General features: G+C 33.2%; 1 protein-coding gene across 4 annotated transcripts in view; it reads right to left on the bottom strand.

The window, feature by feature from the left end:
- Positions 1 to 22284, bottom strand: part of TMEM196 (transmembrane protein 196) — a 54768-nt gene continuing 32484 nt past the window's right edge. For 2 of the 4 annotated variants that reach the window (XM_012781001.3, XM_012781003.3), the window contains exons 2-5: positions 10570 to 10626; positions 6620 to 6874; positions 5394 to 5467; positions 1 to 3236 (exon numbers count right to left, since the gene is read on the bottom strand). In XM_012781001.3, the coding sequence (XP_012636455.1) occupies positions 3230 to 3236; positions 5394 to 5467; positions 6620 to 6874; positions 10570 to 10626 (393 nt within the window). In that variant the 3' untranslated portion in view covers positions 1 to 3229. The remainder of the gene's footprint in view (positions 3237 to 5393; positions 5468 to 6619; positions 6875 to 10569; positions 10627 to 22284) is intronic. The other 2 variants (XM_012781004.3, XM_012781005.3) reach the window with 1 other exon arrangement.

The raw sequence follows: 22284 nt of genomic DNA, 5'->3' as shown, positions 1-22284 counted from the left end.
TCTTCAATAATATTCTTTGTTAATTCTATATCCTCTAGCTGTGACTGTTTCTTTTCTTCTCCTTCATAGCAGCCTGTCCCCTGCCAATCTCAGAACAGCACATTTATTCATCTAGCCATTGATGTAAACTATTTTTGTCTTATAATGAAAAGAAAGCCGACACTATATGTAGTTACAATGCACACCATTTTATTACATAGATATATTGGCAGAGTCATTGTACTATGGTCTACTTCTAAACCAGTGTGTTTGTGTATATATATGTATGTGTATATATATATATATACAAGCACACATACATACACACATACACATATATATTTTAAAATTTCCACGGTGAGTCCACTTTTCTTCTTCTATGCTCATAACAACTCCACCTCTTTATAGCTACTCTCTAAAGCATCATCTCACCACACCAGGTTCACATATTTTTTATGGTTTAATATCACATTACTTTTCCCCAAGGATAGGCTCATACTAAAACTATAATGTAGTCACTTAAAAAATTCCAGTTCACTGTTCAATGTATTGTCGAAATTAAATTTTCAAGCACTTGAACAATGTCTTCCTAACATCTCCCACTTGTCTCAAAAAGGATCACAACACATCCTAAGTAAATCATTCTAAACTTAGCCTTGAAAACATTGAGTTGAAATAATTACATTCAAAGATATATCTGTACTTGGATAAACATACACTGTGGACTACTTGAATAATTGTGAGGATTGCATTTCTTTTTAACTCTATGTCAAAGCAGTGATGTGTCTACTTTTGTTCTTTATGTGTGGTTTCATAAATTAGTTCAAAAGGCATCAAAACATCTTACTAATTTATTAAAATTATGTATTGTACAAACATGTCTACAGAGAATAGCCACCAAAAATTAGAGTCAATGGTTATTCTTTCAGTACAAAACTACATTCTTGCATAAATTCAGTAGAACCATATACACACAAAATATCTGCATTGTATAGTTTAGATTTTCATTGGCAAAGATCATGCCTGCTTTTGGTATCAAATAAATAGTTATGATGTTACTTCACTATTTGAGGTTGCATTTATGGAAAATTTCTATAATGTACTAGATAATGAAGTTATCCAAATGAGTTAGGAGACTTCAAAAACCATAATGTTGAACTGTTAAAATATCAAAATGATTTCCTTAGATATAGCTTAAATTTTTAACAATATATTGCTTGGGAAATGCATTCCTAGTGAAGAACTCTTGTATCCAATAATTCCAGTTCACTGTTCAATGTATTGTCAAAATTAAATTTTCAAGCACTTGAACAATGTGCTTGAAAAAACCACACCAAACAACCAATGGCAAGTTATTTCTGTTGAATAGATACACCCAGAATTTTTTAACGAGTTGATTTAAATAGGTTAAATGATGATGATCATGTTGCTTTAAAATAAAAGGCCTTCAAATTTGTATTAACTCCAATTATTGTTATTAATATTTTGTTAGCACAATTGAAAGCCATGGTTTTTTCAAATAAATTATAATATGTTCTAATACTGGATATTAAATATTTTAATTTACCTATTACTCAGTAAGTAACTGATAAAAATGACTTGAAAATTGATTAGCTTTGGGGGAAAATAAAAGTATATAATACAGTGAGAGTTATGCTTTTAAAAAATATTAGATTTCTTCATCTGTTATCAGAGGTTATATTATCATAAATATTTTCAAAGGCTATGCTGTTTTCCTGTTTATATGTATTGTCATTGGTTGCTATTTTAACATCAGATTATGGAAGGAAAGGATTGAATCTAGCTATATAAATGTAAACCTATCTTTTCATTTCCTTCTACAGAGAACTCTCTCAGGTTCTTTGGATATATGCTTTCTTATATATGGACTGTCTTATATTATTTAATGTGAGTTGTAAAACAAAACAGAACACCTAAATTATAGCAAATAATATATTAATATATAATAAAAGTAATTATAACTTCATTTTTGGGGGATAAATCATCTGCCTTTGCATCATTTAATTGGGCTGCAAGGTGTTTAGAACATCAATATAATGAATAATCATAAGTCATAGTGTCTTTATTTATAAATATGAAAGTATGTAGTTTAAAGTCATGTTTATAAATGAATCTTAATAATTGCTATTACATTAATACTACAATCATAATAAAATTTCCAAATAATTAAGTAATCTATCTTTATTCCACAGTATTCAGATCACTCAACTCCATAAATATCAGCCACAATGATATTTAAACAAAACAGACCTAACAAAAAAGAAGAAAAATTGACAAATTTAGTAGAAATTAAATATGTGAATTTGTGGGCATAGAAAACACTTTAGCAATTGCCTTCTCATCCCTGTTGGAATCCCATCTTGATAATACCCCCACAACATCACAATTTCTTTTCTACTACTTATTTACATTCATGTATGCTATAAATATATGCTGTATACATTTTCTATATTTACAGTATTTTTACACACACACATACTTTATTCTTAGGATCATTCATGAACATGCAGATCAATCTACACAGTATGATCAAAACATGTTTATTTTCCTTAAATGATATTCAGTTACAACTTTTCACTCTTGTGCAAAAATGCAAAAATATCATACTGATTAGTATCCTCTCTCTCTAAAAAATCACTTTTTGTGTTTAGGTTTACAAATAAATTATGAAATATAGTTCATTCACAAGTTGAAAATAATTACAATGTTTTTATAACAAGGCATTACTGAGGTTTTTGAATTGTGGCATTCTTGAAGCCATCTGTCTTTCAAAACAAAGACATTAATAAGTTATTGTTATTTCTTGATATTTGCACTTTTCAATTACTCATATGAAATATGTCATTACAAATCTAATACTCATGCTAGTCAAATAGTGTTTGTGTAGAATATGAATCTTATTTATATTTTATTTATTACTTTTTCCTGAAAAGTCTTCTTAGAATAATCTGGAAAGTCTCTTGAAATTACTGTACTAGAACATTTCCGGAAAGTTTTTTACACCATGAAAAAGGTTGGAGAAATAAGGGAGGCAAAATTGAGGAAGAATAATTTTGGTGGATGCTCAGGAAAGGTAAAAGCAAATGCAAGAACTGTTTGAATTTTATCTCTTAGTCCTTTGGTATCTCCTTGACTCATGAAAATCCTAAAAAATGTTCAATTCTTTAAAACATTGATTATACTCTTCCATTAAATATCAGTTGTGGTCCTCCATTGCTCATATTGTCTGTCATTTCCTGTTAGGAAAATAACATGAATTAATTAAATTTCACTTTCAAAGTAAGACATTGAGTTGGTTAATGGGTTTGCAAAACAGAAATTTCAAGCCATTGAAAATCTTGCTGAGTTTTGGGGAGGGACAAGGATTGATATTGTTGTTGCATTTGAGGAAATGAAATTTCATGGCATCTTGGAGCACATGAAAATGCCGAAGTGACAGTCTATTAGACCAAAGTCTTCTATGCACAAAAATAGTTCATTCTCTGCCCATTTCCCTGAGTTTCCTCTTTCTTTCCTCAATTCTATTTTAGAAGGACCTTACCTAGAAAAAAGAAGATGGCTAAAAGCCCAAGGTTTTCCAATGCATAAGCTCCTCTGCTGAACATATCAACAAAGTGCCCATACATTCTAGGGGTTATCTTTATTTTATAGAGAAATGTGTGGCCTTTTTGCTAAGAAAAGGCCCACAAGAGGATCATTGATCATTTTTAATGATGAATCACTAAAATCATATCAGGAAAGATTGTTTTCATGACACTATCACTCATACAGTAAAAAACAAACATGAAGTCTCTTAACATGTTTTTAAAGAATCAATTACTAAAAAGTTAAAAAGAAAAACTACATGGGAAAGCAATTAAAATATAGATATAAAAGATAAACCAACATAAAAAGTTTCATATGGAGTTATAGAAAATATATTAATTTAAGAAAAATTTTGATGCTTTGAATGCATAAGTTTTATTAAATATTAAACCTTTCCCAACACAATAAAAAGTGATGAGATGTGAGGCCCATTCACATTTATAATGGTTTGTGCACCATATTATAAATAATATGTTGGTAAAATTATTTAAAAATAGATTGACAGAATCTTTCCATGCTTGAACAAGCCTATTTGCAAAAGAGCAGTAAAGAACATTTCAAATGGAAATTATTGTCTCAATGATCTCTTTCCTATTTCTATCTAGTTTCTGCTTGGAGAATCTGTTAGAGATTTACATGATGAAAGTCTGCCAGAGATGTACTTATTTAAAATCTGAAAATATATTAGAATTATTGGGCTGGAATTAAGTTTATAGTTAAGAAATCTGATTTGAGGCTTCAATCAAGAATTCACCACTGCTGGCAAAATAAATAGAAATAATCCCTCCAAAATGACCTTCAACAAAACGTACTCCTATGTCTTTTCCTATTTCTCCTGCTACAAGAAAAAAACAATTTCCTAAAGAATTTATAGAAATAAGAATCTGAGGTGCCTTTTCTTCTCCTGCAATTACTTTCCATTTAAAACTGCTTAAAAATCATTAAAAAATCTAATCCAATATATTAACCTTTTATTGCAGGATTTACAAAAAAGCAATTTAAAAAATTTTACAAAATAAAATAGTTTTCTTAGCTGTATTTACTTTAGCATGGACACAGTAAAATCGCTGATAGGAAATAATGGTGAAAATTAGTTTTCAAAGAGGTATGCTTTTTCAGTTTATTTGCAAACAGGCGTGCTTAATTTAATAAGAAGATTGTACTTTTAGTTTGGGCAGAAGTGAATGTGGCTATTTGCAAATGGACATACATTCTGCAAATGGGCCATACTATTTATATGACTTTCTGTAGTTCCAATTAGTCTGTTTAACCAAAGCAAGAACCTATTAGTATTTATATTCAGCAATTTGAAATGTAAGAAATAAATTGTAAATATATCACATCAGATAATTTTACATGAAGTAATTTTCCATACAAAATTTTTACTGTATTAGTGTCAAACTTTGGCTATCTGCTCATGCAATGTGGGCATGAGGGAGATACACAGTTTGTCTTTATCCAGACCTATCTATTATTAAAAGCAAAACTCTGGTCCGTGAATGATGATATTGAGTCAAAATCATGATGTAGCAGAGAATAAAAGGAGTCATGAATCATCCAAGCAGAAATGTGTTTGGATGTTTATAGGCAGGCTGAATATTGTAAATACTCAACCAACTTTCAAGCTGCAAGACTCTGCCATGAAGTTTTATGTCAGTTCTTCAAAGTAGCTCTTACGAAAGTGATACTTTGAGGAACAACATTACAGCATCAGTCCAGACTGATCTGTCGGCGTCATGGCTTCCGAGAAGAGGTAGTGCTTTCTGCAGCGACATTACAACATGGTAACTCCCTAGAAATCAGCGTACCTTGTAGGTAACTCTGGTGTCGGGGGCACCACCGGGCAGCTGGGCAAGTCGGTTATTTCAATAGCCCTCAATCTCTAATATAAATATAACAATCATACGATAAATATTGCACAAGCATATACACAAAAAACTAATTCACACTAGTATAAAAGCACGAGAGAGCCACTATTCAAATACATAATGATCATCTATTTTTAACAACCTATCTTTAAATGACAAGTCCTGCCCTTTATACTCCTAATTCTTTGTTGAAGGACATGCACAGATCTGTTTAAAATTGCTCTTTGGGGATAATGTATGAGCAGCTCCTCTCCTTATCTGAATGTATACAGACTGTACACAAAATGAAAACATAAACTTGCAGAATAAATAATTTTTTTTCCTTCAAAATAACATTATGAAGAAAAGTTGCAGTGAGTCTTACTATTCTTCTACTCTGTGATTATGCAATTTTATTTTCATGGTATAAAGCAAAATATGATGTAGTCATCATATCTGAGTTTATTTTACAGATACTTTTCTCGTTTTAAAATAGATCCAGTAGCAGGAACTATATTAAAAATATGTGCAAAATGTAGTAGCAACACAGACATTTCACTATACCATTTATTTGTCCTTTTATGCAATTAATGTAACTTCCTGTTTGTATGGGTTTCATGAAACAATTATGCAAGAACCATTGTTTAAAAAAAAGGCAAAGCTATCCAAATATGCTTACAGTTTAGATCAGAGTTAAATGAAGCTTTACATGGATTGTAATATCTGCACTGATAGACAAGGCTTTTTGTCTCCCTATTAAAAAGCGCCTTTATGCTTAAAGTCTAATTTACATAATCAAATGCATCTACTTACAAGCACAAGGGATGAGCTAGAAAAGGGAATTCATGCAATTTCTAAAACTGGCATTATTGAGCAGAGAGTGTATTTAGTTTATGTGTTTCTCCTCAGTATAATACATAAAAATCCATATTTATAAGGTATTCAATATTTTATGAAATGCTGTTTTAGGAACTGTGTTTTTGAATAGACTGGCTACAAAATTGTGTTGAAAAATAGGTGTACCCATGAATTATAGGGAAAAATAATAAAAAGTTTCCAATGCAATACGGCCAAACTTATAAAATCTGATTCTTCAAATTGTCATGTAAAGTTGCAAGTTGATTCAGCTAGAGTGGACTGCAGTCTTCACCGCGTGATAGCAGTGAGAGGAAAAGAAAACAACTCACTTTCTCGGCCATTTCATGAGAGTGATGCAGGGAATGCTCCCTTTCTGAGAACATCCTCCTCTGTTCATAGCTGGCAAGTCGGCAAGTGAGCCAGGAAGAGAGAGTGCAGCCCCCGATCCCAATGCAAGCAAGAGACATGGAGGCGAGGTGCAGGGGATACAGGGAAGAAGTCTTCTTTGTGACTGCCCGAAGGAACTGAAAATTCAGGATGCCGCCAATGAGTCCACAGATACAGCATGCTGAAAAGAGGATCATCTGATAAGAAAGAGAAAGGGAGCGTTAAAGTTGGGGAGGCAAAGCGGACCAGAACACAGTATCCATTCCTGTCAAGGATGGCTAACCTACAATAGAGAATACGTGCTTTTGGTGTTTCACAGAGAACAAGAGTTATCCTGTCAGCGAAGTTTCTATGCAATCTGACTCACCGGAGAGGGTTAGACTATAATGTTTCAGAAATTGATAGCTGACTATATTAAAGCCAAGGATATGTCTTGTGAAAACTCTGAAACAAAATTTATCTTCTAGGTAGATTCAGATTTAAATAATATTCAATATCTACTGTGTCTACTACGCTAGTAATTTTAACAGATATCATCTCAATTAATCCTCCCAGCGATTCTCTGAGAGAGTTAGTTATATACATTTTGGAAAAGTGCATGGTGATTAGCTTAAACTCAAATTAGGGACTGAACCCAGATTTTCTGACTCTAAATGTAGTTTCATTGGGTCGGTCCTCTCAAAGTATCTAAATATCTTCTCATTAAATTGTTATAAGTTCCACCTAACTTCAAATCTGAGCTGAGGGAATTTAGTTAAATCCTTTTTTTTTTTTTTTTTTTTTTTATTGTGTGTGTATTGCTTTCCCCGACAAGTAGTTTAGGGACTCCCTGTGAACTGGCCGTGTATCTCATAAATCTTTTGTTATTCTGTGATACCACAATGAAGAATATGCAGTAGGTGTTCCAAAATAACTCTTTGATGTTTGTTTTGGAGACATGTAGGATGCATGTAGGATCCTATTATTGGTTTGATCTGGGACTCTATTAATAGAGGTGGGGAGTTTCAGTCAACTTAAATATCATAGGATTCCTGGCAGAACCAAGCACAATGCCTTCCATGTAGTAAATATTCTGTATTTCATAAACTCCATTGACTACTCTAATAACTTTAATAATTTTATTTTGTTTTTTGCATCATTCTAAATTCTCCTATGGCTTTCATGATAATTTCTAATGTGACATTAATACTAACTTAATTGTTCAACCTATTTTCATTCTATCTCTGGCACAGAGTCTTTAGTCACCTAACTTGTCCATCAATATAGCTCATTTGCACTTGAATGATATTTTTCATTTGCTTTTGCTTCTTCCTTGGACTCCTATATGGAAAGGGACTAATCAAGTCCAAAATTTCTCAGAAAGCATTCCTGGATTTTATTGATCTCCTTCTTTGCTACAATTATCCAAGGAAACAGCTTTATTACTAACTTTAGTATTTAATTTTACTTTATCAGATATTGCTTTTTGATAACAGTTGAGTTTAGTAAGCACTTGTTGAGCACCCAGCATCTATTAGGTCCTGAGCAAGGCAGCTGCTGGCATTACAAAGAAAACTCATAATTATTCCTCTTGTGTGTGCTGAAATCTTATGAAAGAGAAAATCCAATATCTCAACATGGCACAGCAAATATTAAAAAAGATGGATGAATGGGTTGCCCTTGGAGCAGAGAAGAGGGGCATTGAGCCCAAACAGGGTTTTTAGACAAGTCTTCCTTGAGAACATGTCATCTCAGCTAAGTGCAGTTTCCCAGCAGAGCGCTTGGCCATGGATGTATGAAATAGCACTGTGAAAAGCATGGTGGGCAATAAGAACTACAAATAGTTGGTTTCATTTCTGCAAGTTAACTTGGCATTCCTTATTGTGTCTGTCTCCTAGTAATTATTATCAGGGCTGAAAATCCAATGATAAATGAATAAAATTTTTTCATACTTGATTAAATATAATATAAAAAATCAATTACCAAATAATGAAGTCCTCCTGTCAAGTGGGAGCTTGTGGCTCACAATTTAAAGTAGAATCAACCAGTTATATTCCACTTTGAATTATATTCATATGGCATGCAGTTTCTTGGGGGTATATTTTGGTGTTTACTCATTCTCAGAAAATATAGAAAGATATTACCTTCTAGCCTTCACCTAATAAATTACTGTTGATTAAGAAAGTAGATGACACATTTCATTTTCTATCACAGGAAATCCCATATTTTTTCTGATGTTATTCTCATCAATTCCTTAAAGGCATGATACTTCATTAACATGTGTTGACAGAACATTCTCACTTAGAAATTAAAATATTAAAATCTGTATCCAAGTTTATAACCACATACTATTTTCAAATTTCATCAGGCTGTTAGTTCTATACTGGAGAGATATTTGGAATGGAGAAATTTTTACAAAATTTAATTGGAAGGTAGAGACTCTTGAGAGGTAAATGCCATCATGGAAACCTCAGAAAGTACCAAAGGATAATGTAACTTCTGATAGTATGTACATCTTTCACCTGGATGGTAGTTTCTAAAAAGTTTAGATCTTAGAATTTTTTTCTTTCATTACTTATAAGAGAATTAGAGAGACAGAAAAGTAACACTATCATCTTAAAAAAAAAAAAAAAAACCCTTCCTTCCTTCCTTCCTTCCTTCCTTCCTTCCTTCCTTCCTTCCTTCCTTCCTTCCTTCCTTCCTTCCTTCCTTCCTTCCTTCCCTCCTTCCCTTCCTTCACTCCTTTCCTTTCCTCCTCTCTTCTCCTTTCCTTTCCTCTCCTCTCCTCTCCTTCACTTTCTTCTCCCAAGGATTTGTTCCTACATAGTCATAAAGACTCTTGATAAAGGAACAAGGAAGGCCATGTCTAAAGAATAATGGCGAATCATAGATACAAATTACAAGCATCTAAGAAAACATTTTCCTCCCAAAAGTTTCCTATGTCCCTTATGTAATTTTTAAAAATCACATCTCACATAACTAAAGCAATGAGAGCTTCATCCTTTCTGTTGCAATAGATATTCTCACAAAGAAAGATGCGATTAGAAAAACAGGTTAAATGAAAACAATTACAATACTCTCCATTTCCCGCCTTGCTCAGATTACTGACCCGCCCTTGGAAAACTATGCTCAAAGGTCGCTTCATAGGTTCCTTGTGTAGTATTCATTTTGCTAATTTGTGAAGGTCTATGATCTTTCCTATTGTACTCAATAAAATAAACTATGCTTTTTCCTTCTTTCTAAACTCATAAAATGTCAAGGAAGGCAGTGAGGAATAGCACTGCAGCGTGTAGCGGTTCTCCTCCAGCCAATATCAGAGTTAACTGGGAGTGTGTTCCCCACCCCAGTGACACACAGCACTACCACAAAAAACATCTGAAAACACATGTGCATCCACAGTAATATAATAAAATAAGATACATCTTTGAGAATTAACTGTAACCATAGCAACACAGCTGTCTTGCTGCTTTGTAAAATTAGCTGCACAGTCAAAGAAATCCAATAATCCTTAGGCCCAGCTCCATATTTAAACAGTTAAATTCCTCATAAACTCAAACTTTATCATTTTTAGCTCACTGAAGAATTCAGGTAATTGTCTGGGAGTCTCTAAACTGGAAAACTGGAGACTGCCATCCACAGCAGTTATTAAAGCTTGCATATTCATGCATTTCAAGATTTTATCAAAGCTTTTTTTTTTTTTGTTGGTAATGTTTTGTCATAGTCTCTAATAATCTTGATGGTTTTATTGAAAAGAAGAAAGCCAGGATTTATCAGTCTCCAGGATGTGTCAGTCTCCTTTTTATCTTAAGTTGGTAGCATTCAGTATATGAAAGTTGGCTACTCATCATCTCTGTTTTTGAAGTTTTACATTTCAAACACGTCAATGCACAATGCAAACGAGGGAAAAACTTACGACAAGTCCTGATTTTTTTTTGGCGCACAATATTCCACAAATGCCACAAAGAAGAAACTGCAAAGGAAAATAAAAACAATTATTCCATATTCAAAGACAGAAGAACCCCTAGATTTTAGCTTATATTAGTTTGCTCTTAACACTGCTTCAGGGAAGCTAGAAAATGTAAAATTCTCATCAAAAGCTGAAAATAAAAACATTTACTATAGAATAATAGTAAAGGGTACAAATTTAAACTCTAATGAAAATTTATTTTTTGCAAGGTTGATGGAGGTAACTATGGGATTTAAGCAAAACTCAAATCAGTTTTAAATTCATGCAAAACTGTGAAGTAAACAAATTTAGAGTTTTGTTCCTCCTATTTCCTTTCAATGTTTTCTTATTCCTTCCTATATTTTTTATCCCTTCTCGGGGAGAAAAGTGGTGTAATACAGTTATTCATACATACTAAGTAAGAGAACTCAAGAGGTTATCCTGCAGGAAGAATCTAGCAAAAATAAAAAGATAGGACAACAGATAGGGAGGTGTTTCTCTTTAGAGACATTCTTTGTACCTCTCAAACTGGTGCAATGGCTACCTCCTCATTCTCCCAGAAAGACTGTCCTTGTGGCTAGGCCAAAAGATCTCAAGGGGATGAAACAATTGATGGCATGTATTTTCTTGTAAATGGAAACAGTGGTGACATCATTGTTTTGCAAAAGCAGCCACATCAAATCATCTACCAATGTCAAACTATTAGACATTTTGGTTATCATTAAATGGTAAATAGTTTAATTTGGATAGAAACATTTAGGGCCATTTGGAAAATTTGCACATACCTCTAACTTGAGCTAAATCATATACATAAAGTAATACATTTTTAATAAGTAATAAGTTCACTAAAGGGCTTCATGTTCGCAAAGAAAACTTTGATTTCCAAAGAAAACTTGTTTTCATTTGATTTTTAACAAAAATTTTGCTATCTTAAGTCAGAACTAATAATATAACTAGTTTCAACTTAATATTTCATGACTGGATACATGTTTAAAAAATGCATATCAAAATATTTTAAGGGTTATCTGAGATAATATGAATGTAAAAAGCAGCAAGAACATTTGCTAAAAAATAATGAGTAAGGGCAGTTGTTGTAAGGAAACTTTCCCTATAAGGGAACAAAATGATTATCAAGCAGGCAGTGGTACAGCAAGACAGACCAGAGAACACAGGATATGTAAGAATTTGGTATACAATTTGGATGACTTTTCAAATTAATGGGGAAAGTATCAGGATTATTTATTTTATAAATGGAATTAGAATAACTTGTTAACCTTCCCTAACATCATACACCAAAATTAATATGAAATAGTTTGAGTATTTAAATATATAAAAATTATAAGTGCATTAGGAGATAACAAAGTTAATACCTATATAATTTTAGAGAAGTGGGAAAGATTTTCTAAAAATAGCCCCAAAGTCATAGACCAAAATAGAAAGTGCTCATAAATATTAATAGAGAAAATTATAATTCTGGTAGTCAAAAATATTACAACACTTAAAGGCAAAAAATAAACTGGGATTATATTCACAAAGTATGTGGCAGACAAGGGTTAATACACTATAAATAGATCTAGCAAAATATTTTTAAGGCTTTAACAACATGAGAAAATAGAAACTCAGATAATGCAATTACTTACATAATTTTCAGAAGGCTTAAAGAGCTATTTAGAAAAGACCATCCAATAGGTCTAGGCCACCTACACCTAGACCACCCAATGTGTGCCACGTGTAGGTGGCCATCCTCTTAGATCCCATCTCACATCTTTCAAGGCTGTGTTCAAAAAATTCATTTAGACAATTCTGTACCTCTCAGTGCTTCAAGCTTCAGATCAAAGCCCAAGTATGTCCTTCTCCTTAAGTTTCCATGACTAGCCCATTATTCAGCCGCAAAGTCCATTCACTCAGAGCTCATTCTTGAAATAATTTGAAAGCTGTGTATTTTGTGTTCCTTGGATCTGCTTTGAAATCTATAATCATTGCCATTATTTATTTATAGTAAAGCCCATGGGGACTTCGGGAGTATAAGGAGGGTTCTCTGTCCCAGCCACTTTGTTGGAACATCAAGGTGGCAATGAAATTGCTGCTTCCTATTATCTCACTTCACTTGGATGGAGCTCAGAAATGGGAGTTCAGGACTTTGGAGAGGGAAGGAAGAGTAGGAAAGGAATCAAGCAATATTTTTTCACGCTCCCTCAGGCCTAGAGTGTAAATGCTCTCCAATAATTCCTTCTGTTAGAGTATTCAAAATCACATTCCTTAGAGGAAACCTGTAATCTGAGAAAAAAATAGACACATGTAACAGGAAGTATATAAAATCATGGAATTTCTGGAGAAGAGCAAAGATCTTTGATGAAATTTAGCCACCCTAGTTTATAGAAGAGAAAAGGAGGCTCCCCAAAGCAGTACACTGATCTTTTATTTCATTGGCTTTATTTACCCCAAGTCATTAGTACTGGAAGGAATCTTAAAAGATGATTTAATTTAGCCCTTGTGTTTTACATGTGGGGACATGGGGAACCACAGGTCCAAATGGGTTTAGAGACTTACTCAAGGTCACACATCAAGGCCAGAAATCACACATATAATTTAAGGCTTTATTAAGTGTCTAAACTACTTTGATTCTAATAATGTAATGGAAATGCTTTCCAAAAGTATTTTTCAGAGCTAGTACAGTGTGTATTATATTAGCAAATCCAACCAGAAGTGTTCAATGAATACCTGATCAACTATAACTGACCTCTTTGCACTTACCATTGCTAATTTTTTATATAATAATAATAATTAGAAAATTAGTAACTTGTGTTACATTCTAAAATTAAATGCACCTTATTTTATACAGGAATTTGCCATGCTATTTCAAAGTATTTTTTGTTCAACATAACTTATCCAGGGTGCATATATCCACATTATAGAAATTATGAAGCAAGTAAACAACAAATTAGCTTTAAAAAGCAAAGCTAATAACTGTGTGTATGTAGCTGGAACAATTTTATGTGAGAATATATCATTTATGGGCTGTTTAAATCTAGGGAAAGTTATTTGCTTTGCTCACACTATTAGACAATATAAATGTAGCAATCCAATTATAGGGCATCAAGTGCTACACTAGGAAATAAAAATAGCCCTCCAAATGAAATTCATCTGATTCCAATTTAGATTGTATTCAATAGATAACTAAGGTTGTGACTCGTTGGATGAAATGAAGGTATTATGAAAATAGCATTCTACATTTTGAGTAGATTTTCTCTATGAAAGGTCCTTAGAGATTTCTGCTTTCAAGTCTGATAGAAACTGTGTCACCTTTTGTGTCTTTCCCACGAGGAAGAGACATTGGTTGTCTGTCATATAAGTGAGGGTTTGTAGGGGATGGGGTGGGTAAATATTGGGGTGGGGGCCTGCAAAGCCCTGCTTCTTCCTTCAACCTTCTCATTTATGAAGCAAAAGCCTTAAACCCCTGGCAGAGGGGTAGCAAAGCCTGCCATTTCCAAGGCCTGTGCAGATATATACCACTACTATCACTGAAGGAAAAGTGAAAGAAAATTTCTTTACACAGGGGAGAGAGGCAGGAATTCATCTTGGGCCTGACATCCTATGCCTATACTAAATAGAGGTCCTGCTCAAGACCGGATGCAGATACGAGGCAGAGTTTGGCTGTCACAAGAAGGAAAGTGCAAAAGACTAAGAAAATCCCAGCCCTGAGGCCAGGGGCACAGGCTGTTTCTCAGCTGAGACTGGTCTAGAATGGTAAAGAATCTTCTTTATACCCTCTCACCCTTCACCATGAGTATAACAGGTGGGAGTAACAAGTGACAGCAATCTAGCAATGAGGGAGAGGCGAGAGGTGGGAGGAGACCCTCCCTGTGATGGATGGGGACTCAAGCTGAGGGTGGGGTACTACACTGAGCAAAATCTTCCAGCACCTCAGCTCCTACCTGGAGCACAAGCAACTGCAACCCACCACTAGAGGAATGTGAAGCTATGGTGGACCGAAGATAATCACAGCAACAACAAAATCTAATTACTCACTGGAATGACTCCACCTATCACACTGGCAACCTAAAAGAAGATATTAACATAAAATAGTTACACAATTCTGAAAGAATAAAAAAAGACTTTTGGACGTTGAGCTGTACATCCAGCTGAACTCTCGTTCAAATAAAAGATTACGAGAAAGGCATGTTCTTTTGGCCAAGGGCATGGTGGCAGACTGAATTATGGGGCCTTCCAAAGACATCCATGTTCTAAACATCAGAAACTGTAAATGTTACTTTATATGGAAAAAAAGAAAGGCTCTGCATATGTAATCAAATTAAACGTCTTCAGCTGGGGAGATTATTGTGCATTATCAAGGGATGCCTTCAATGTGATCAGGAGTGTCCTGTAAGAGGGAGGCAAGGTCAGAAGAGACAGAAGCCTATGTGTCCACAGAAACAAAGGGGCTGAGAGAACAGAGTTGAAGATGCTACCCTGCTGGCTTTGAGAAGAAGCAAGGGAGCCCTGAGGCCAGGGATGGAGGTGCCTATGTAAGCTGGAGAGTCAAGTAAATTGATTCTCCCTGGAGCCTGCAGGAGGAAGGCATCTCTGGAGACTCATTTAGACTTCTGGCCTCTACACCTATGAGGAAATACATTTCTGCTGTTTTAAGCCATGAAATTTGTGGTAATTTGTTACAGAAGCAATAGGAAACTAATACAGTCTCTAAAACATTATTCCACTTGAAACTCTAAAAGAATTACTGGAAGCTGTTTCTTCAGGACAACAAATAGAAGCAGATATGAGATAAGAAAGGGAATATAGTAGCAAAAGCACAAAATAAAACAAAACAGTAAACTATGGGAAAATATTGATTGAACAAGTCAATATCTATTTACAATGAATAACTCAGATGATTTTGGCATGAGACATGGTGTGTTGGGAGTAAAGAACATGTAAGCAACATGTTCTAAGATTCTTGTATACTTTAGCAGAATAATTCAGGTCCTAATTAGTTCTAGATATTGAAAAGAAAAGTAGAGCTTTAAATCTGTGCACTAAACTATAGAAGTAAGACTAGAAAAAGAATGACAAAAATACAAAAATAACAAAGATTAAACAGATATCTGGAAATTTAAAAAATAAAAAGAAAATAAAGTGAAAGTATGCAAGAAATAGTGTAAATAATTCTAATAATGTAAGCAATTAGAATAAATGTGAATGTATTCAATGTTTTTAACAAGAGTGAAAATAGAGACCAAAAAAGAACTTTGTTAAAAGTTCTCAAAAATAAATAAAAATCTTTCTTTCCTTACTGGTTTTCTTTCTGTCCTCCTCCCCCAGCACTGACCTAGGTTCTAATGAGTTCCTTGTTACTATTCCTTTCTGTACAAGAAGGTTTATTTGGGGAAAGAGATACTGAGAGTAATAAAAGCTATTACAGAAATTCCCAGTTTGAATTGTGTAATGGAAAATTTTGGAACATGATGATTGTGGAAACAGATAGGAGCAGTGGTTCTATCAGTTGTCCAGAAGAGCAAGCAAGGTTGACCTCACAGGATTATAAAAGATGATGGGCCAATCTTGCTTTAAGACAACTTAATCAATTTGTTCCCACATAAAATTTAACTACTTCAGATGAAATAATATTTACTGAAATTTCCTAGTCATTATAGAAGGTATACTCATTAGAAAGTAGAAACAGCACTACCCTTTTTTTCCCCTCAAGATATTGGGCTGGATCACAAATTAAATTTAATACTTTGATAATCTTTAATGATTTATAAAACTTCATCAAAATTAATTTCTTTAAAATTTATAGAAAAATTATCAGGAAAACACACAGACAAATGTTAAATGTTAAAAAATTGGAAAGAATCTAGCTCTGGCTAAATGATGTATTCTATAGCTAGATTAAAAGTTGTATGACTTGCGCTACTACTAGTTCTTAAATATTTTTACTATGCTTCTATCCCTTTTTAGCTAAGGAATAATAGAGCTCTTTAAAGGATTATTTTATAGTTTAACACACAAAATGCACTCAAAAACATTTCATATTTTTCCTGATATTTTGATGATATCTTTATGTTTTTCTTATATCATACCCTGGCTAGACTGTCAGGATGCTTCCTCTGTCATGAGCTTCCTTTCATTTGGGACCCCATTTTCCCAGTGATTCCTGTAGAAATTATCTCTGTAAAATGGGAAAAAGTTTATCAAGTTGGAAAGCCTTGTGGTTGGATAGCAGTGGTTCTCAAACTTGGCTACATATCAACTCTAAAAATTCCTGATAGTCTAACCAATTTAAAAATGAGAATCTTCAGGGTAGGACTCAGGTATCAGTGTTTTTAAATCTTCACAGTGTACAGTCAGGCTACAGACCACTGCCCTGAGAATCACATACAGGATGTTCACAAGAGCTTTGTCAGCAGACCTACTCACTTTGGGCTGTCTATTGAAGCACTGAAGTTCCCCTAATTATTCTCAGTGAGATAAGGACAAACATAAGGCCAAATAAAGTACTCCTCAAGGGATAAACACGAAGTCCAAGTTTATAACACAAGGTCAAAGAGAGAGAATTGTTTGGTCTCTAATGGCTCATAGAAACAGAAATCATTATTTTATCTTTCTTTAATTTATTCCACTGAGTGTCTTTTAACATTGCTAACAGATTTTTTTTTCCCCTAAGCCACTAATTTTTCTAAACTTTCTTCAAATTTTCTGTTTTACTTTAGTTAACTAGAACTAGAGTTGGGAATGATACACTATTAGCTGGTTAGAATCTGACTAATTTTGTAATGAGAATTTAGAAAATTGGCATAAGAAAGACATCCATAAAAATAATTATCATTGTAGAAAAATATTGAAAGGAAATAAATTGAAATGAAACAAAATCAATAATAAGAAAACAAAAAATTGAAGTAAAATATGGGAAAAGTTCTGAACAATTAAACAAAGAAGATATATAGGTGGCAAATAAGCCTATGAAAAGATGTCAACATTTGACATTAACAAATTACAAATTTAATTTAAACAACAATGAAATTCCAATACATACCTATTAGAATAGCTAAAATTAAAAAGAAAAAAACAAACTGATGATACCAATTGCTGGTGATGTGGAACAGCAGTAATTTTTATTTGTTGCATATAGGAATGGAAAACAGCATAGCCACTTTGGAAAACAGCATTACTGTTTCCCCAAAGTTAAATATAGTCTTCTTATGTGACCCAACAATTGTGCTTTTGGTCATCTACCCAATTAATTTAAAATGTTATACAGCTTTATTCATCATTAACAAAAACTGAAGTAATGAAGAAGTCCTTTAACAGGTGAATGAATATATGCATAAAATGCAATACTACTTAGTGTTAGGAAAAAAATGAGATATCAAGATACTCAAAGACTTAAGTTTTGCACATAAAATTTAAGTGCATATTGCTAAATGAAAAAAGCAAGTCTGAAAAGCTGCATACTGTATGATTCCAATTATATAACATTCTGAACAAAGCAAACAATAAAGACAATAAAAGAATGAGTAGTTGCCAGGGTGTGAGAGTAGGTAGACGGGGTTGAATAGGTGAAAAATGGGGAACTTTTTAAGGTAGTGAAACTATTTGGTATGATATTGTAATTGTGGATACATGATACTATGCCTTTGTCAAAATATATAGAACTTTATAACAAACAAATCCTTAGTGCATAAAATTTTTTTAAAAATTTAGAAAATCATTTAGGGAGTGAGGGCAATCCCAGAATAGAATGCAGTATGTGATCAAGCGATATATCTTCATTTAATATGAGACAATTTCACTGAAAGGGATCAGGGAAAAGATTCTGACCTAAGTAACCTTGGAAATAAGTGGAATCTGTAAAACTAAAGGCAAAAAAATAAATAAATAAAATAAAAAGACAAAAAGACAACTGTACATAAACACTATACTCTATTTGACAAGGTTGTTTCCAATAGGGTTACTGGTTAACAATTCTGATACTGCTATACATGTATACTGAAATTGAACAATTAAGTGAATGCATGGTAGAAGCCAGATTTCTTATTGTTGGAATGTGAGTTTACAGACAAGCAAGGGGAAGAGGCCAGAATTATCCACATTGTAAGGGATCAGTATTACAAATTTCAGGATTAAGCAATTTTTAGCTTAATATAGATACAGATATTTATATGTGTAAATATGTATATAAATGTTTATATACATATTAGTACATACTCATAAATTTCCTTGTTTTATTAGCTGAACAGGGCCTAAGAGGAACAATACCTCCTAGGTATACCTCCAGTATCAATGAGCACACCTATCATGCAGGTCTTGGTTTCCAATGCCATTTCTAATAAAAGGAGCCATACATCTTTGGAGAAATGGCTGATTCTTGGAAAGGAAACATACAAGATGAGCTTGGAACATACAAACAAACAAAAACCCCTACATCAACTGAGGTTTGTCAAAGGGAAGAGGGAGCCAACTGAAATAGCTTCCAACAACCAAAGCTACAATAATTTGAGCAACAAAATAAATAAAGTAGTATTGGATTATGACCCAATGCATACAATAAATATCCATGAGGCCATACTAATAAAAGTAAATGATTGAATAAATCGATAAATGTGGAAAAGAGAAAAATATCCTGTGCAGAAAAATTCTAAGTAATTTACATAGATACTTTGCTCTCAAGAACAGTATGCAGTATCCACTGCTTAAACGTGGGCCACATATAAATTATTTCCTTACAAAAAATACCATACAGAAAAGGAAAAAAAGAGTCACTTTAGGATGGAGAGACCATACAAAAACTACCTCAGTCTGATGACCAAGGTCAATATCAACAGTCATAAGTCATGTTGATAGTACATATCCCTTATACAATATGATAAAAATGACAAGGATAACCACTATCACCACTGTGTTAGACATTGGAATGGAGCTACTAGGCAACAGAATTAGATACTAGAAAGACAGTAAAGCTACTAAAATTGGAAAGACAGAGGTGAAATTAGCATTGTTCACAGACAATATGACTGACATGAAATTCCCAAGAAAATCAACTCTAACACTTACTACAAAAAAGGGTATTTTATTTACATTTTCTACAGTAATAGGATAATATCCTAATGGAGTAAAATTTAATTTAAAAAATAAAACCATAAAAATACTACAAGAAAATATAATTTTTATTACTTTGAAATGGCAAAAACTATTACTAATAATCTATAAAATTAAAGACTGGTTACTTCGAAAACTAAGAGCAGTAAAACAAGAACAATCCTACATGGCAAAAAGTTATCATGAGAAAGTTTAAAATATCAAACTGGGGAAAATATTTGCATCTGTAAATGAAAGAATATTTCCCTAATCTAAATTAAGCTCCTAACAATTAAGAAGGAAAATATAAATGACCCAATAGAAACAAAGATGAAAGATATGAACAGATACTTTCCTGAATACAAATGACTTCTAAACATGAATATGTTCAACCTCATTCATAATGAGAATAATTCAATTTCAAACTAGTTCGGATATATTTTTCACTTACCTGATTGACAAAAATTCATTGATTCTGTTTGATAATACCTGATAATCTTGGCAAGGATATGGAGAAGCAGTCACACATTGCTTGTAGAAAGATAAATTGATACAACCTCTACCAAGAGGAATTTAGTGACAATTATCAAAGTAATACTTATATGTGCGTACACATATACTTATATCTTCTTTGCCTCAGCAGTCCCACATATGAGAATTTATCCAACAGATGTAGCTGCAAGTGTGCAAACTGATCTATGTGCAAAATTATTTATCTTAGCATTGTTAGTAATCACACAAGAGGAACAATCCCAAATGTCAGTCTGTGGAGAAATGGTTAAATTCAATGGAATTCTCTGCATCTATTAAAAATATTTGAGAAAGATAACTATGAAAAGTTCTGATATGGAAAGTTCTCGAACATATACAGTTAAGTGAAAAACGCAAGGTTTAAAATTGTGTGCATAATATAATAGTTTCGTGTAGAAAGGCAAAATGTACATAATAATCTACATATAATTTTGCTCATATATATATAAAGTAACTCTGCAAAACACATAAGAAACAAACTGCTGTGATTACCTGGGTTGGAGGAGTGATGGCAACCTGATGACGGGGGCTGGACTTTTCATTTACTATCTTTGGATTTATTTATTTTTGAGGCATGTGCAGGTGTTGCCTATTCAAAAAGTTAAATAACTAGACACCTGTTTGCACAAGGCAAAATTATTTTGTCGGTATCAGGGGGAAAAAATAGCACATTGAGATTCATCTTTAACAGTGAATGACTCAATTCCATGCACCCTGTGGATTTTTAAAAAATACTAATAAAAATCCCCAATCTGCACATTTTCAAAAGGTGTATTTAGAAAGGGGGAGTTGCAACCCATATTTTGAGGGTTAAGAAGACCCTGCTAGTGTTTCTTCAATCACAACACTAAGGTCATTGCTTTGCCTGCCTCTACACAAGACTGGTTTTGCATGTTGAATCGAATTCAATCCAGAACCTGCTAGGGTCAGACCTTCCCTGATAGGCTTCATTTATTTCAAGAATTGAGTACAGTCCTTCTTGAAATAAATGAAACCTATCATGGAAAATTGAGGTTGAAGGGTAAGTGTGGTTTTTCTTCTCACTTCAATAGAACAGAACATAAATCACTACATTTTAAAGTAGATGCAGCTTCACCTTCAATGACCACCATATTTCATCTTTATTTAGAGAGGATTGTATAGCTCCACACATTCATAATAATAGCCGAAACAAAGTTTTTATTTTGCACAACATTCTGATAGTCTCTCAACCCTCTAAAGAAAAAAAAATCAGTTGAAAAGGGGATTTTGCTCTATGATGGGCAAGTTCATGAAGAAAAAAATTTATGGAGCAAAGAAACTGTTTAGAACCACATGTAAACTTCCGTATGCAAAAATGGAATTCAATGTGTTATTTCATTTGCCATAATTGGCATTGATAGGGTGACAGATCATCTATTTGTTATATCCAACATTGCCATAGCTCCTATGACAAAGCTGTGCTGTTGAAATAAAATTTCTAGATATCATAATGAAACTTTAAACTGAATGCATGAATTAGTAGATAGATGGATGAGTGTATTTATAGTATGTGTGGGAGGAACAAAAATTAATCAATTTCAGCCAATTCTAAGACACATAACTGGGTGCGATTAATCTTTTCCTTGAATAAAACCCAGTTAACTTCAACAGTTGGAGACACTCATGATAGATTAATTCTCTTCTCAATGATACCATTTGAATATAATTTAGATGGTGTTGACCTTCTAAGTGTAATAGTCATAACTTTTTGAGTTTTAGAAGGTTTCTTCTCAGTCCTCAGATACTCATGAGATATCAAGGCAAGCAGACTTTTCTACACAAAAGATAGTACCTTGGCCTTGAGTGATAATTGCCAGAAGATTTTTATTTAGAGGTGAAAAGTAATTTCCCAAACTAAAAAAAACAACAACATTGTTTTCTTAATTATTTAGGCAGAAAATGATTTGGGAAAGTTAACTATGAGTATATATTATAGTAGTTGATTTACTTTCTCTCAGAGCACCATGTTTGGCTTCAGAATAGACACAGAATAGCTTTTCCCCTTTGGTGAAACTAGAAGTTGTATAGTGTCTCAGCACTCTCCTCTGAATGCTA

The sequence above is a fragment of the Microcebus murinus genome, chromosome 9 (genome assembly GCF_040939455.1).
Source record: "Microcebus murinus isolate Inina chromosome 9, M.murinus_Inina_mat1.0, whole genome shotgun sequence".
NCBI lineage: Eukaryota > Metazoa > Chordata > Mammalia > Primates > Cheirogaleidae > Microcebus > Microcebus murinus.
This window is presented reverse-complemented; position numbering and strand designations above follow the sequence as displayed.